The sequence below is a fragment of the Scyliorhinus torazame genome, chromosome 16 (assembly GCF_047496885.1).
Source record: "Scyliorhinus torazame isolate Kashiwa2021f chromosome 16, sScyTor2.1, whole genome shotgun sequence".
Taxonomy (NCBI): domain Eukaryota; kingdom Metazoa; phylum Chordata; class Chondrichthyes; order Carcharhiniformes; family Scyliorhinidae; genus Scyliorhinus; species Scyliorhinus torazame.
The window spans coordinates 117,329,670-117,343,834 of record NC_092722.1 but is presented as its reverse complement, the minus strand read 5'-3'; the positions used below and the strand labels follow the sequence as shown (position 1 = coordinate 117,343,834).

Sequence of the window (14,165 nt, the reverse complement as noted above, 5' to 3'; positions counted from 1 at the left end):
TTCCCTGTGGTTTGAATATATCCCACAAGGACTAATCAGCCGGATTGCATTACATTGATTTATAACTTTTGGCCGTCAGGAATATGTGTTTATAATTATACAAAAACCTCGAAATTGTTTCCACTCAAGTCCAAAACATTTCCAAATTTTTTATTTTCTTCCCAGCCCAAAGATTTGATTCCGTGAGCAGATTCTCCATTTCAGAGACTGTGGGCGGGATTCTGCGTTTCTGAGAATGGGGCGCTATCTTCCCAAAAGGGAATAAAGTTCACTAGTGAGCACGTTTAGCCACGTGTTTCCCGGCACTCACAGTGCCGAGAAGCACGTGGCTTTTCAACGCTACTCTTGTTGAATAAAAGTCTAAACGGGAAACACTTGGCCGAGGCCACACACTGCATCGTTTTTTATAACGGGGGAGCTCCGCTGGCCACGGGCACATCTTCCCCCTTTGGCAGATGAGATAGTGGCAGTGTTGAACTGTATGGACTCCATGCCGGTTACCGCATCTCGTATCCATGACTGGACCCGGAAGAATCCCATTCTTGCCCGGGTGCCTCACCTCGTCCTCCAGGGCGGTCAGCATCACCAATCACCTGGGGAGCTGGGTTTTCTTTCTACCTGGATGTCAGAACTAAGTATCGAAGATGGGATTCTACCGTGGAGTACATGGTCATAGTCCCGGCCAAAGCCAGGTAGTTGTGTTAAGGGACCGACACAACGGGCATCCAGGGGTGACCAGGATGAAGATTCTGACGAGGAGCTATGTCTGGTGCCCAGGCCTCAATTCGACAGCAACATTGAGAAGTTAGCATAGCAATGCTCCGTCTGCATGTAACATCAGTGGCTCCCCTGCTGCCGCACCCCTCCACCTCTGGGAGTGGCCAGGCTGCCTGGGCCCAAATCTTCACTGGCCTATTTATGGGCTCAATGTTCCTTCTTTTAGTAGACGCCCATTCTAAATGGTTAGAGGTCCATTGGATGGTGGCGATCACCTCTCAAGCAACGATGGAGGGGATGCATCTCTCTTTCTCCACACACGGCATTCCGGAGGAACTATTAATGGGCAATGGGGCTTCCTTCACGAGTGCGGACTTTCTCAAGCTTCTTCAGACAAATGGCAACCAGCATGCAAAGACAGCCCCTTGTCATCCGGCCTCCAATGGTTTGGCAAAGATTGCCATCCAGACCTTCAAGCAAGGTCGCCACAAACAGCAGACGGGATATTTGGACACGTGTCTGGTCCGATTCTTGTTCGCGTACCGGACCACACCAGATACTGTGACCGAGGTAGCTCCAGCAGAACTGCTCATGGACCGACACCTCCGCACCCAAATAAGGTTGGTACTCACGGACATTGGGGGGAAGATGCGATGTGCTCAAGATCAGCAGGTGCGTGCCCCTGCCCCACGTCTTCCGGCCTGTCAGTTTGCTCTGGGAGACAAGATTTTCATTCAAAACTTTGGACTCAGTGCCTGTTGGCTATCCGGCACATTGCTGCCACAGACTGGTCCGATCACCTATCGGGTTCAGATAGGGACCCAGCAGTTATGACGGCATTTCGATAAGCTGTGGGCGCGCCAACCACCTTTGTGTCCACAACTAATGGCAAATTCCGTTCCTGAGGATCCAGGCCCAGGGCCCCTTGAGCCCGTGATGCCGTTATCCACCCACCCCCTGCACCTCCTGATAATAGTGTCCTCTTCGGATTCAGAGATGGAGTCCAACCCCCCTGGGGCATCCAGGGGGGAAACGGAGGATATAGACTCTGCCTGTCACTGTCCTGCAACGGTGTTCCAATCATAAGAGACGTTCTCCAACACAGTACGCACTACCAGGGCACTACTAAGGTGCCAAGCTGACATTTTCTGCATGCGCGCAATCAGGCCGGGGTTGCCTGGCGTGGGTGTTGGGGGGTATGGGGGGGGGGGGAGAGAACCTCCCATAATGTGTTCGGGCTGAGGGGGAAGTCGGGGTCGCTTCGGAGGCCTCGGAGATCGGAACGCCATTTCAAAATGGTATCCTGATGTCTCGCTACAGTGGGGAGTTCTGCCGTGTGGAGCTCCCCACTGCACAAAACGGGACGATGTGCGGCTTTTGCACAATGGGCGGCTACTAAAAGAAGGAACATTGAGCGAGTCACATTGAATACAAAGAACAAAGAACAAAGAAATGTACAGCACAGGAACAGGCCCTTCGGCCCTCCAAGCCCGTGCCGACCATACTGCCCGACTAAACTACAATCTTCTACACTTCCTGGGTCCGTATCCTTCTATTCCCATCCTATTCATATATTTGTCAAGATGCCCCTTAAATGTCCCTATCGTCCCTGCCTCCACTACCTCCTCCGGCAGTGAGTTCCAGGCACCCACTACCCTCTGCGTAAAAAACTTGCCTCGTACATCTACTCTAAACTTTGCCCCTCTCACCTTAAACCTATGCCCCCTAGTAATTGACCCCTCTACCCTGGGGAAAAGCCTCTGACTATCCACTCTGTCTATGCCCCTCATAATTTTGTATACCTCTATCAGGTCGCCCCTCAACCTCCTTCGTTCCAGTGAGAACAAACCGAGTTTATTCAATCGCTCCTCATAGCTTATGCCCTCCATACCAGGCAACATTCTGGTAAATCTCTTCTGCACCCTCTCTAAAGCCTCCACATCCTTCTGGTAGTGTGGCGACCAGAATTGAACACTATACTCCAAGTGTGGCCTAACTAAGGTTCTATACAGCAAATACATTTTTTTTTTTTTTTTTAAATGGCTTCATGTTCATCATTAGGCTTTAAATTCCAGATTTTTTTTATTGAATTCAAGTTTCACCATCTGCACTGGCGGGATTTGAACCTGAGTCCCCAGAGCAGTACTCTGTGTCTCTGGTTAACTAGTCCAGTGACAATACCACTATGCCACCACTCCCCCGCTTATAGTCATATGTTTCTCAGCACTGCGAGCGCTCGGAAACACACGGCTAACGTGCTCGCGAGGGGACTTTGTTCCTTTTTGGGAAAATTGCACCCTATGGTCCATTTTCCACCTTGTTACCCATTCCCCAACTAGTCTATATTCCTTTGTAGCCTCTTTGTGTTCTCTTCACAGTTTACTGACCCACTTAGATTTATATTGTCAGCAAATTTGGATATACTAGGTCTCTTCATTTAAGTCATTAATATAGATTTTAAAGAGTTAAGGTTCCAGCAATACTCCTTGCAGCAGACTACGAATTAATGGTAGCCTGTCAACTTTAAAGTGTCATGTTTATTCTTCCCCTCCTGCTCTCTACCCATTCACAAATTATCTATCCTTGCTAATATATTACTCCAAACCCTACAAGACCTTGTCTTGTGTAACAACCTTTTATTTGGCACCGTATCAAATGCCTTTTGTACATGCTGTAGCGCACAATGACTTACGAGAGACGAGAAGTGATGAAGTCGATCCAGGCTTTATTAAGCGATGCTTGTCCCCAGCAGTTCAGCAACAGAATGAAGCGGCGGGGAGAAGCTCGGGTTCTTATACTCCGCCTTCAGGGCGGAGCCAGGAGTCAGCAGCCAACCAGGACCCAGGATCTGTCAGCCAATAGCATCTCGGCTTCACAGTCCCACATGACCCCTGATACATACCACCACATTCACCCCTTGTTAAAAGGAACCCGGCGGGGTGGTGGTTCGCATGGTGGTAGGGGTTTACAAGGCTGGCCCTGGAAGGAAAATTTCGGACAGTGTTACTACAGTTTTAGCCCTACACTGGGCTATGTACAAGTTTGTGAGAACTATTTACAATATTAGCAAAACATTTTTTTTTTGTTACAACAACCTTCTTGGTGTCACGCGGATTCCACGAGTCGAGCGGGCGGTCTGGTCTTCCTCGTCAATCGCCTCAGCCCCGGTGGTGGTGCAGGTGCTTGCTCAGGCGTTGTCGTCTCCGGGAGCGTTTCGGTGTTTGTTCCTGTTTTACTCCTGGGCGGGCACGGGAGGAGGACCGATCCCCCCGGGAAGGGAGCGGTCGCGGGGTGCGCCGGTGGCAGGGAGGGGATGATCGGTGTCGGGGGTGTGTGTGTGTTGTCGGCGGGCGCCAGGTCCCGCAGGGAGACCGTGTCCTGTCGGCCGTCGGGGTACGCCACGTAGGCATACTGCGGGTTCGCGTGGAGAAGGTGAACCCTCTCGACCAACGGGTCCGATTTGTGCACCCGCACATGTTTCCGGAGCAAAATGGGTCCTGGGGCCGCCAGCCAGGTCGGCAGCGATGTCCCGGAGGAGGACTTCCTGGGGAAGACAAGGAGGCGCTCATGAGGCGTTTGGTTAGTGGTGGTACACAGCAGCGACCGGATGGAGTGGAGAGCGTCCGGGAGGACCTCCTGCCACTGGGAAACTGGGAGATCCCTGGAGCGTAGGGCCAGTAGGACGGTCTTCCAGACCGTGCCGTTCTCCCTCTCTACTTGCCCGTTCCCCCGGGGGTTGTAGCTGGTCATCCTGCTCGAGGCTATGCCCTTGCTGAGCAGGAACTGGCGCAGCTCGTCACTCATGAAGGAGGACCCCCTGTCGCTATGGATATACGCAGGGCAACCGAACAGTGTGAATATGGTGCCAAGGGCTTTAATGACTGTGGCCGCTGTCATGTCGGGGCAGGGGATGGCGAAGGGGAAACGAGAGTACTCGTCCACCACGTTCAGGAAGTATGCGTTGCGGTCGGTGGAGGGGAGGGGCTCTTTGAAATCCAAACTGAGGCGTTCAAAGGGGCAGGAAGCCTTGATCAGGTGCGCTCTATCCGGCCTGAAAAAGTGCGGTTTGCACTCTGCGCAGATGTGGCAGTTCCTGGTGACTGTACGGACCTCCTCCACAGAGTAGGGGAGGTTGCGGGACTTTACGAAATGGTAGAATCGAGTGACCCCCGGGTGGCAGAGGTCCTCGTGGAGGGCTTGGAGGCGGTCTATTTGTGCGTTGGCACATGTGCCGCGGGATAGGGCATCGGACGGCTCGTTCAGCATTCCGGGACGATACAAGATCTCATAGTTGAAGGTGGAGAGCTCGATCCTCCACCTTAAGATCTTGTCATTTTTAATTTTGCCCCGCTGTGCATTATCGAACATGAAGGCTACCGACCGTTGGTCAGTGAGGAGAGTGAATCTCCTGCCGGCCAGGTAATGTCTCCAATGTCGCACAGCTTCCACTATGGCTTTGGCTTCCTTTTCCACTGAGGAGTGGCGGATTTCTGAGGCGTGGAGGGTCCGGGAGAAAAAGGCCACGCGTCTGCTCGCTTGGTTAAGGGTGGCCGCCAGAGCTACGTCGGATGCGTCGCTCTCGACCTGGAAGGGGAGGGACTCGTCGATGGCGCGCATCGTGGCCTTTGCGATATCCGCTTTGATGCGGCTGAAGGCCTGGCGAGCCTCTGTCGACAGGGGGAAGGTAGTGGACTGTATTAGCGGGCGGGCCTTGTCTGCATACTGGGGGACCCACTGGGCGTAGTATGAAGAGAAACCCAGGCAACGTTTCAGGGATTTGGAGCAGTGGGGGAGGGGGAATTCCATAAAGGGGCGCATGCGTTCGGGGTCGGGGCCTATTATCCCATTGTGCACTACGTATCCCAGGATGGCCAACCGGTTTGTGCTAAAAACGCACTTTTCCTCGTTATATGTGAGGTTCAGGGCGTTAGTGGTCTGGAGGAACATTTGGAGGTTGGCATCGTGGCCGCAGATGGTTACGTTGTCGAGATACCCGTGCTGGTCAACCATTCGGTCCATCTCCCGTTGGAAGACTGAGACCCCGTTTGTGACACCAAATGGGACCCTTAGGAAGTGGTATAGACGCCCGTCTGCCTCGAAGGCGGTGTACTTGCGGTCACCTGGGCGGATGGGGAGCTGATGGTAGGCGGACTTGAGGTCCACGGTGGAGAAGACCTTATACTGGGCAATCCGATTGACCATGTCCGATATGCGGGGGAGAGGGTACGCACCTAGCTGCGTGTACCTGTTGATGGTCTGACTATAGTCTACGACCATCCTTTGCGTCTCCCCGGTCTTTACTACTACCACCTGGGCTCTCCAGGGACTATTGCTGGCCTGGATTATGCCTTCCTTCAGCAACCGCTGGACTTTAGACCGAATAAATATCCGGTCCTGGGCGCTGTACCGTCTGCTCCTAGTGGCGACGGGTTTGCAATCCGGGGTGAGGTTAGCAAACAAGGACGGCGGTTCAACCTTGAGAGTTGCGAGGCCGCAGATTGTGAGTGGGGGTATTGGGCCGCCGAATTGGAATGTTAGGCTCTGCAGGTTACACTGGAAATCTAATCCCAGTAATGTGGGCGCGCAGAGTTGGGGAAGGACGTAGAGCCTGTAGTTCTTAAACTCCCTCCCTTGCACCGTTAGGTTCGCGATGCAGAACCCTTTGATCTCTACGGAGTGGGATCCTGCAGCTAGGGAAATCTTTTGCGTGCTTGGATGGATGGTCAGAAAACAGCGTCTTACCGTGTCTGGGTGAATAAAACTTTCAGTGCTCCCGGAATCGATCAGGCATGGCGTCTCGTATCCGTTGACCAGCACCGTTGTTGTCGTCGTCTGGAGCGTCCGGGGCCGTGATTGATCCAGTGTCACTGAAGCCAGTCGTGGTAGTAGTGTCGCGGCGTCTTCTTCGGACCCCGTGGAGCCGTCGATGCTGGGGTCCTTTGTTGTCAACCAAGATGGTGGCGTCCATGAATCGCACGCGGCCGGGGGTGGACAAAATGGCCACCACCATGAATCGCACGTGGCTGGGGGGTCACAAGATGGCGGCGCCCATCCTCCCCTCGTGGTGCCCGGGACACAAAATGGCGGCGCCCGCCGGTCGCACATGGGGCGCTGGGGGGAGTTGGGGAGCGTTTGGGATGTGCTGGGCTCGTTCTTCTCCGGGGATTGCGGCGACCCCCCCGGTACCGTCACACTGCCGCGTAATGGCCCTTCTTGCCGCAGCTTTTACAAATAGGTGCGCGGGCCGGGCAGCGCTGCCGGGGGTGTTTCGCTTATCCGCAGGAATAGCAGCGGGCCCCCCCCGGGATGGTCTGGCGCTTTAACCGCGCAAGCTTGCGAGCGGGGGGGGGAGGGGAGTTTGTCGCGACGGGGGTCCACGGAGCCCAAGGGGCTGCCGCGCGGTCGGGGCCGTAGGCACGGGTGTTTTGCGAGGCCACATCTAGGGAAGCTGCAAGGGCCCGTGCCTCTGAGAGTCCTAGCGACTCTCTTTCTAAAAGTCTTTTGCGGATTTGGGGAGAGTTCATACCTGCCACAAATGCATCGCGAATTAGCAGGTCCGTGTGTTCGATCGCATTCACCGGCGGGCAGCTGCAGCCCCGTCCCAAAATTAGCAGGGCGGCGTAGAATTACTCTAGCGATTCTCCGGGACTTTGCCGTCTCGTCGCGAGTTGGTGGCGCGCGTAGACCTGGTTAACGGGCCGAACGTAGAAGCTCTTCAGCAATGCGAGCGCCGGTGGGAAATCCTCTGCGTCTTCTATGAGAGGGTAAATTTCCGGGCATACGCTCGAATGCAGGACCTGCATTTTCTGGTCTTCTGTGATCCGGCCGGGGGCCGTTCAGAGGTAGCCTTCAAAGCATGCTTGCCAGTGTTTGAATACTGCTGCCGAGTTCGCTGCATGGGGGCTGATCCGCAGGCATTCCGGGGCGATCCGGAGCTCCATAGTCTTTTAAGCTCGCTTAATAAATTGTAGCGCACAATGACTTACGAGAGACGAGAAGTGATGAAGTCGATCCAGGCTTTATTAAGCGATGCTTGTCCCCAGCAGCTCAGCAACAGAATGAAGCTGCGGGGAGAAGCTCGGGTTCTTATACTCCGCCTTCAGGGTGGAGCCAGGAGTCGGCAGCCAACCAGGACCCGGGATCTGTCAGCCAATAGCATCTCGGCTTCACAGTCCCACATGACCCCTAATACATACCGCCACACATGCTAAATACTTCCTCCCCACCAAGCATTAAGACTCATGTGTGTGCAGCACGAACTGATTAGCCATCCTCGGCTATGTGGCTCAGAACAGAGTTCTAGGGCCCGACCCCGATCACATACGCCCCCTCATGGATCTCCCCCTTCCCCACTGCCCTAAGGCCCTCAAACGATGCCTGGGGTTCTTTTCGTACTACGCCCAGTGGGTCCCTAACTATGCGGACAAGGCCCGCACACTCATCCACTCCACCGGTTTCCCACTGACGGCCGAGGCTCACCAGGCCTTCAACCGTATCAAGGCCGACATCGCCAAGGCCGCGATGCACGCGGGCGACGAGATGCTCCCCTTCCAAGTTGAGAGCGATGCATCAGACGTCGCTCTGGCCGCCACCCTCAACCAGGCAGGCAGGCCCGTGGCATTCTTTTCTCGCACTGTCCATACCTCCGAAATTCGGCACTCCTCCGTCGAAAAGGAGGCCCAAGCTATCGTTGAAGCTGTGCGGCACTGGAGGCATTACCTGGCCGACAGGAGATTCACTCTGCTCACAGACCAACGGTCGGTTGCCTTCAGTTTAACAACACACAGTGGGGTAAGATCAAAAATGATAAGACCTTGCGGTGGAGGATCGAGCTCTCCACCTTTAATTAAGAGATTTTGTATCGCCCCGGAAAGCTCAACGAGCCCCCCGATGCCCTGTCCCGAGGTACATGTGCCAGCGCAAAAGTGGACCGACTTCGGAACCTGCACAACGATCTCTGTCACCCAGGGGTCACCCGCTTTTATCACTTCATTAAGGCCCGCAATCTGCCCTACTCCATCGAGGAAGTCAGGGCTATCACCAGAGACTGCCAGGTCTGCGCGGAGTGTAAACCGCACTTCTACCAGCCAGACCGTGCGCGCCTGGTGAAGGCCTCCCATTCCTTTGAATGCCTCAGCGTGGACTTCAAAGGGCCCCTCCTCTCCAACGACTGCAACACGTATTTTCTCAATGTGGTCGACGAATATTCCAGATTCCCTTTTGCCATCCCATGCCCCGATATGACGTCTGCCACCGTCATCAAAGCCCTCAACACCATCTTCGCTCTGTTCGGTTTCCCTGCCTACGCCCACAGTGACCGGGGATCCTCATTTATGAGCAATGAGCTGCGCCAGTACCTGCTCAACAGGGGCATTGCCTCGAGCAGGACGACCAGCTACAACCCCCGGGGAAACGGGCAGGTGGAGCGGGAGAATGGGACGGTCTGGAAGGCCGTCTAGCTGGCCCTATGGTCCAGAAATCTCCCGGCCTCCCACTGGCAGGAGGTCCTCCCTGATGCTTCACTCCATGATGCGCAATCAATTACACTCAAGACGAAGTGATTTCATAACTGAAGGCTTTAATCTACTAGAAAGTGAAGGCTGCTGGGACGGCACCGTTTCTTATACTCTGCCTGTCGGGGCGGAGGTGCGTACAACAGCCAATGGTAGACTCCTGGGTCTAACCAATGGTCATCAACCTCTTAGCTACTGCAATACCTGGTACTATCACACTCCATTCGGTCGCTCCTGTGCACGGCAACTAACGAAACCCCACATGAACGTTTCTTTGCCTTCCCAAGGAAGTCCACCTCCGGGGTTTCGCTCCCAACGTGGCTGACAGCTCCAGGACCCGTTCTCCTCCGCAAGCACGTGCGGCTCCACAAGGCAGACCCGTTGGTTGAGAGGGTATAGCTACTCCACCCAAACCCACAGTATGCCTACGTAGCGTACCCAAGACACAGTCTCCCTCAGGGACCTGGCACCAAGGGTCGCTACACACCCCCCCCTTCTGCCCCGGCGCCACCCTCCCTTACCCCACCACACCCCACCACAGCCCCTGCTCCAGGACAATCCGTCCTCCCCTTGGTCCCACCCGGGGATGAAGAGGATGTCGACACGCTCCCGGAGTCACCGACGACCGAGCCGACACCTGACTCGCCACCAGCACTGCAGTGCTCTCAACGATGGTTCAAGGTGCCCGACCGTCTAAATTTGTAACCTTCTCTGAAATTGTAATGACAAGCTGTATGTAAATAGTTTTCCACCACCCCCGCTGGACACATTTTTAACAGGGGTGAATGTGGTTGTCACCACTGCTGTATTATATTGTATATACTGCATTGCATACGAGGGTATTACGGCAAGGCCCCTGTACTACAGGTAAGGGGGTAGATCCCTGCCTGCTGGCTCCGCCCAGTAGGCAGAGTATAAATGTGTGTGCTTTCCGAACTGCAGCCATTTCGGCAGCAGCTGTAGGAGGCCACACATCTCTGTGTAATAAAGCCTCGATTACTCTCTATTCTCGTCTCGTTGTAATTGATAGTGCATCAATCTGTACATACAACCACCCCAACTTTGGCCTTTCTACTACCTCCATTTTCAGCAGGAACAGGATGCTGGTGAGACCAAAATACAAAAATAAAACTGTCTGATGTCACAGCCATTTTAGAACAAGTCTCAATTTAAATGGGAGTGTCAGTGCAAATCAAGGTCTTGTGCCACTCTTAGGTCACCAACGCTATTTTCATACAGTAAAACACTGATTGCTGAATTCACCATCTACATGGAGCAGAAAACAGTTCGAATCAGATACACTTAAAGAGATCACTGGAGCAACAAAAGAAAACATTTATTTATCACTTTTTGGGCAGCAGGATGAGCGTAAATGGTCTCTCTGTCCCTTACTGTGAAATCCACCCACTCTCCTGTCAACCCCTTTGATCATCCCAGTGCTACAATTTAATCCTTGCTGCAGGGTCGTGCTCTGTGGATGGCTCATCTGATTTCCCAAACTGCAAAACAGCAAGTTGTCTATCAGTGCGCAGAATAATCTGGCTTGGTGCCAGATAATTGCAGCTTGAGGCCTGACTATCAAGCTGTTTTAGGTCTTTTGCTAGTGACACTGGGGAAGTGTTGCAATTGACCTCAGCCTTGTTCATGCAAATGAGTAATATCAAAATGTTTATTAATGCCTAAATATTTTGTACGCATTACATACACAGTGGGGGATGGGGGAAGACCAAAGTACTGTATTTTTCAAGGAGTAAACGTTTAAATCACTACCTCATAATATTATTGAACAACAGCTATTACACAAGCTGAACCAAAAACAGAAGGATGGTTAGAATTCTCACAAGCTTGACCAGGAAGAGATGTTACTTTCAACGCACTTTCACGATTGGCGTGAATGTCAGATCACAATATTTTCTAATTTCAAAATGTGCGTCAGCAGAATCAATGTAACTTACAGCGGGATCCATGTCGTCAGCTGAAACAACAGTGATGAGGCTGCCCTTGAAGGCATCTGGTGCCACCAGCCCTTTGTAGGAAGGCTTGCTAAATTCAGGCGAGTAGTCATTCATATCCTGTTTAAAAAAAAGAGTCCTCAAATTACTTGTTTAAATATTAACCATACTTACCAAAATAAAGCTATATTTTCAATGCATAATTGATGAGAGACAAACCACCACCGTAACTTTTCTTTTTTTTCAAAGGGAGGCTTATATCATATTGTGTCTGATTGGTTGAGAATGTTTTGCCAAGGATATTATTCAGCTAATAAGCAGATGGACAGCTGATGTTTAGTACAGTCATGCCATTTAATTAATCAACTAACCATTTGTATATTACTTCTCATTGATTGATTTATTCATTTAATAATAAAATAATGAATAGAGTGCAACATACAAATGTTTGGCTGACTCAGAAAGTGTGGACCACTGAGATAATTTATCAGTGTGTCAGGTAAGGGACCTGCAAGAATATCTCACCTTTTGTCATATGAAGGTTAAAAAGTCTCGCCAAAATCTAATAAAACAATTTATGTTATTGTGATGACCAGTTATAGTGCTGGTGTACAGACAAACACCAACATCAAGTTCCTCCCCTACCATATTGTGGGTGTCACCATTGATCAGAAACTTAACCAGACAAGGCACAAAAATGCTGTGACTTCAAGAGCAGGTCAGAGGCTGAATATTCTGCAGCAAGTGATTCACCATCTGATTCCCCAAAGTCTTTTCACTACTTGCAAGGCACAGGACAGGATTGTGACCAAATACGCACCTGGATGAGTGCAGCTTCAACAACCATGCTCAGCATCATCCAGGACAAAGCTGCCAGCTTGATCAGCACCCAGTCCACCACCTCAACCAGTCGTTCCTTCCACCAACAAGAAAAGATGCCCTGCAGCAACTTACCAAGAATCCTTTGTCATCATCTTCTGAATCAGTGACCTCTACCACCAGGAAGAACAAGGGCAGCAGAAGCTTGGGGACACTATCACCTGCGAATTCCCCTTCAGGTCACAAAAAACTTGACACGGAAATATAGTACCATTCCTTTATTGTTTGCTGGTCAAATCCTGAAACACCCTGCCTAACAGTACTGTGGGTATATTGTTTCCACACAAACTACAACTGCTTATCATTGTAGTGATCTGTACATACATCTGCACATACACCAGGGACTGCAGCACAGATGTAACAACCACAGCATCACTAGAGGGCAGCATCAGAGACGGGTATAAAGGGTCGAGCCCAAGGCAGGATCCGCCTTTTTCAGAAGCACAGGGCTAGGGAGCAGCAGCACACAGAGACAGCTCAGCATAGGCAGCTTACCTTAGCTTCACTAGTCATACCTCTTGAGTGTATTATATCTAGTTAAGCTCTGGAACAGAGTGAACCCATTGAATAAAGTATTTGTGTTAACTGGAAGTCTACAATCTTTATTCAGACTTGGAGAATAAAATATGGTACCACGAGTGATTTCAGAAAGCTAGCTAGACACCAGCAAGAAAATAAAAACTTAAACTGGATATTCGACTGTGGAAGGCTTCGCAGCAAATGGATCCTCGACAGCTAACTGATTCGATGGAACTTGTTGGAACTCCATGGAAGCTGTAAACAACTGGTAATTAAAGTTATAACTGGAAAATGTTTGAACAACTGTTCCAAATATTTATCACAGCTAATGATTGAAGCACTGCCTCTGACGCAATGAAAATAGTCAAACTACTCTCAACAGAAGGGTATGAAGCTAGAGAAATGTATAATTGCTTCAATTACCTAGAAGGTGAAGACAACACCAAATTAGACGGTCCACTCAAAAAAACTGCTAAACGCTTTAACAGTCAGGCTGGTGCGATGCTGGAAAGATTTAACTCTTGTCAGAGAAACAGAGGGCCCATCTCTGATTTTATTACAAATCTCAAGTTAATACCACAAGGCTGTGATTATGCTGATTTCAGAGACACTGTGATAATGCATCAATTAATTTCTGGACTATCTGATAAAAATTTGAGGGAAGAACTATCACAAAATAAGCATCTAACTCTAGAAACTGCTATACAAAAATGCCTTGCTTATGAACAAAAACAAAATCAATCCTGTCAGTCTTTCAAACACAGCATCAGTGTCGAGAAAAGAAAATTGGAAAAAATGGCGCCAAAACTTACCACGAGGCAGAGGCAGGATTGATGGAAGTTCTGAGCGACAGCCGTCTTGAGAAAGGAGCTGCACATGCGCAGATGCGAAAAGAGCGCACAGTACAGGAAACTCGGAGTGCGCATGGGCAATCGAGTCCTACGCGTGATGTCACGACGTCATGACGTCAGAGGACCAGGACCACGGCCACTTAAAAGGGAAATGCACGAAAATGAACAAAAAGACATTTTAAGCTGCAAAACCCAATTTTCTTGCCTCAAAAGACAGAACAATGCCCGAACTTACACCAGCAGTTGGAAATAACTGTCACAACACCCTGGAACAAGAAGCTAGCACCGCCCTCGAAGATGATATGGTCCTTGTCGACTACGACTCAGACGAACATTGCATCTTGGGAGATGGCTACCCCAGTACCAAATCCGAACCGCAACTAGAGGTGTTGTACCGTGAAGACCCCGACGATGAGTTCTTCGGATTGGGGAATCTTCGCCCAGCATATATGACACCCCGACTCGTGAGTGCAGGATTATGCTGCGGCCTGACGCCAAGAAACAGACAGTGGTCCACGCACCATAAAGGGTCCCAGCCTCCACACAAGAAGATGATTTGTTCATTGAACATGAAGAGAACGATCACAACTCTGAAACAGAAAGCGATGATTTGTCTAACGAACAATACACACAATACTGCTCAGACATGGCTGAGTTATTCGGAGATCCTGATCACAGCATCAGCAACACGGTTTAAAAGCTCAATATGACTCTTCTCATGGTAGATGAATCCA

At 51.1% G+C, this 14,165-nt stretch overlaps 1 protein-coding gene across 1 annotated transcript in view; it reads right to left on the bottom strand.

Moving 5' to 3' along the window:
* pcdh15b (protocadherin-related 15b) overlaps window positions 1–14,165 on the bottom strand; it is a 2,356,722-nt gene that overhangs the window by 321,590 nt on the left and 2,020,967 nt on the right. The window contains exon 28 of the mRNA XM_072478931.1: window positions 11,186–11,302. Within this exon, the coding sequence (XP_072335032.1) occupies window positions 11,186–11,302 (117 nt within the window). The remainder of the gene's footprint in view (window positions 1–11,185; window positions 11,303–14,165) is intronic.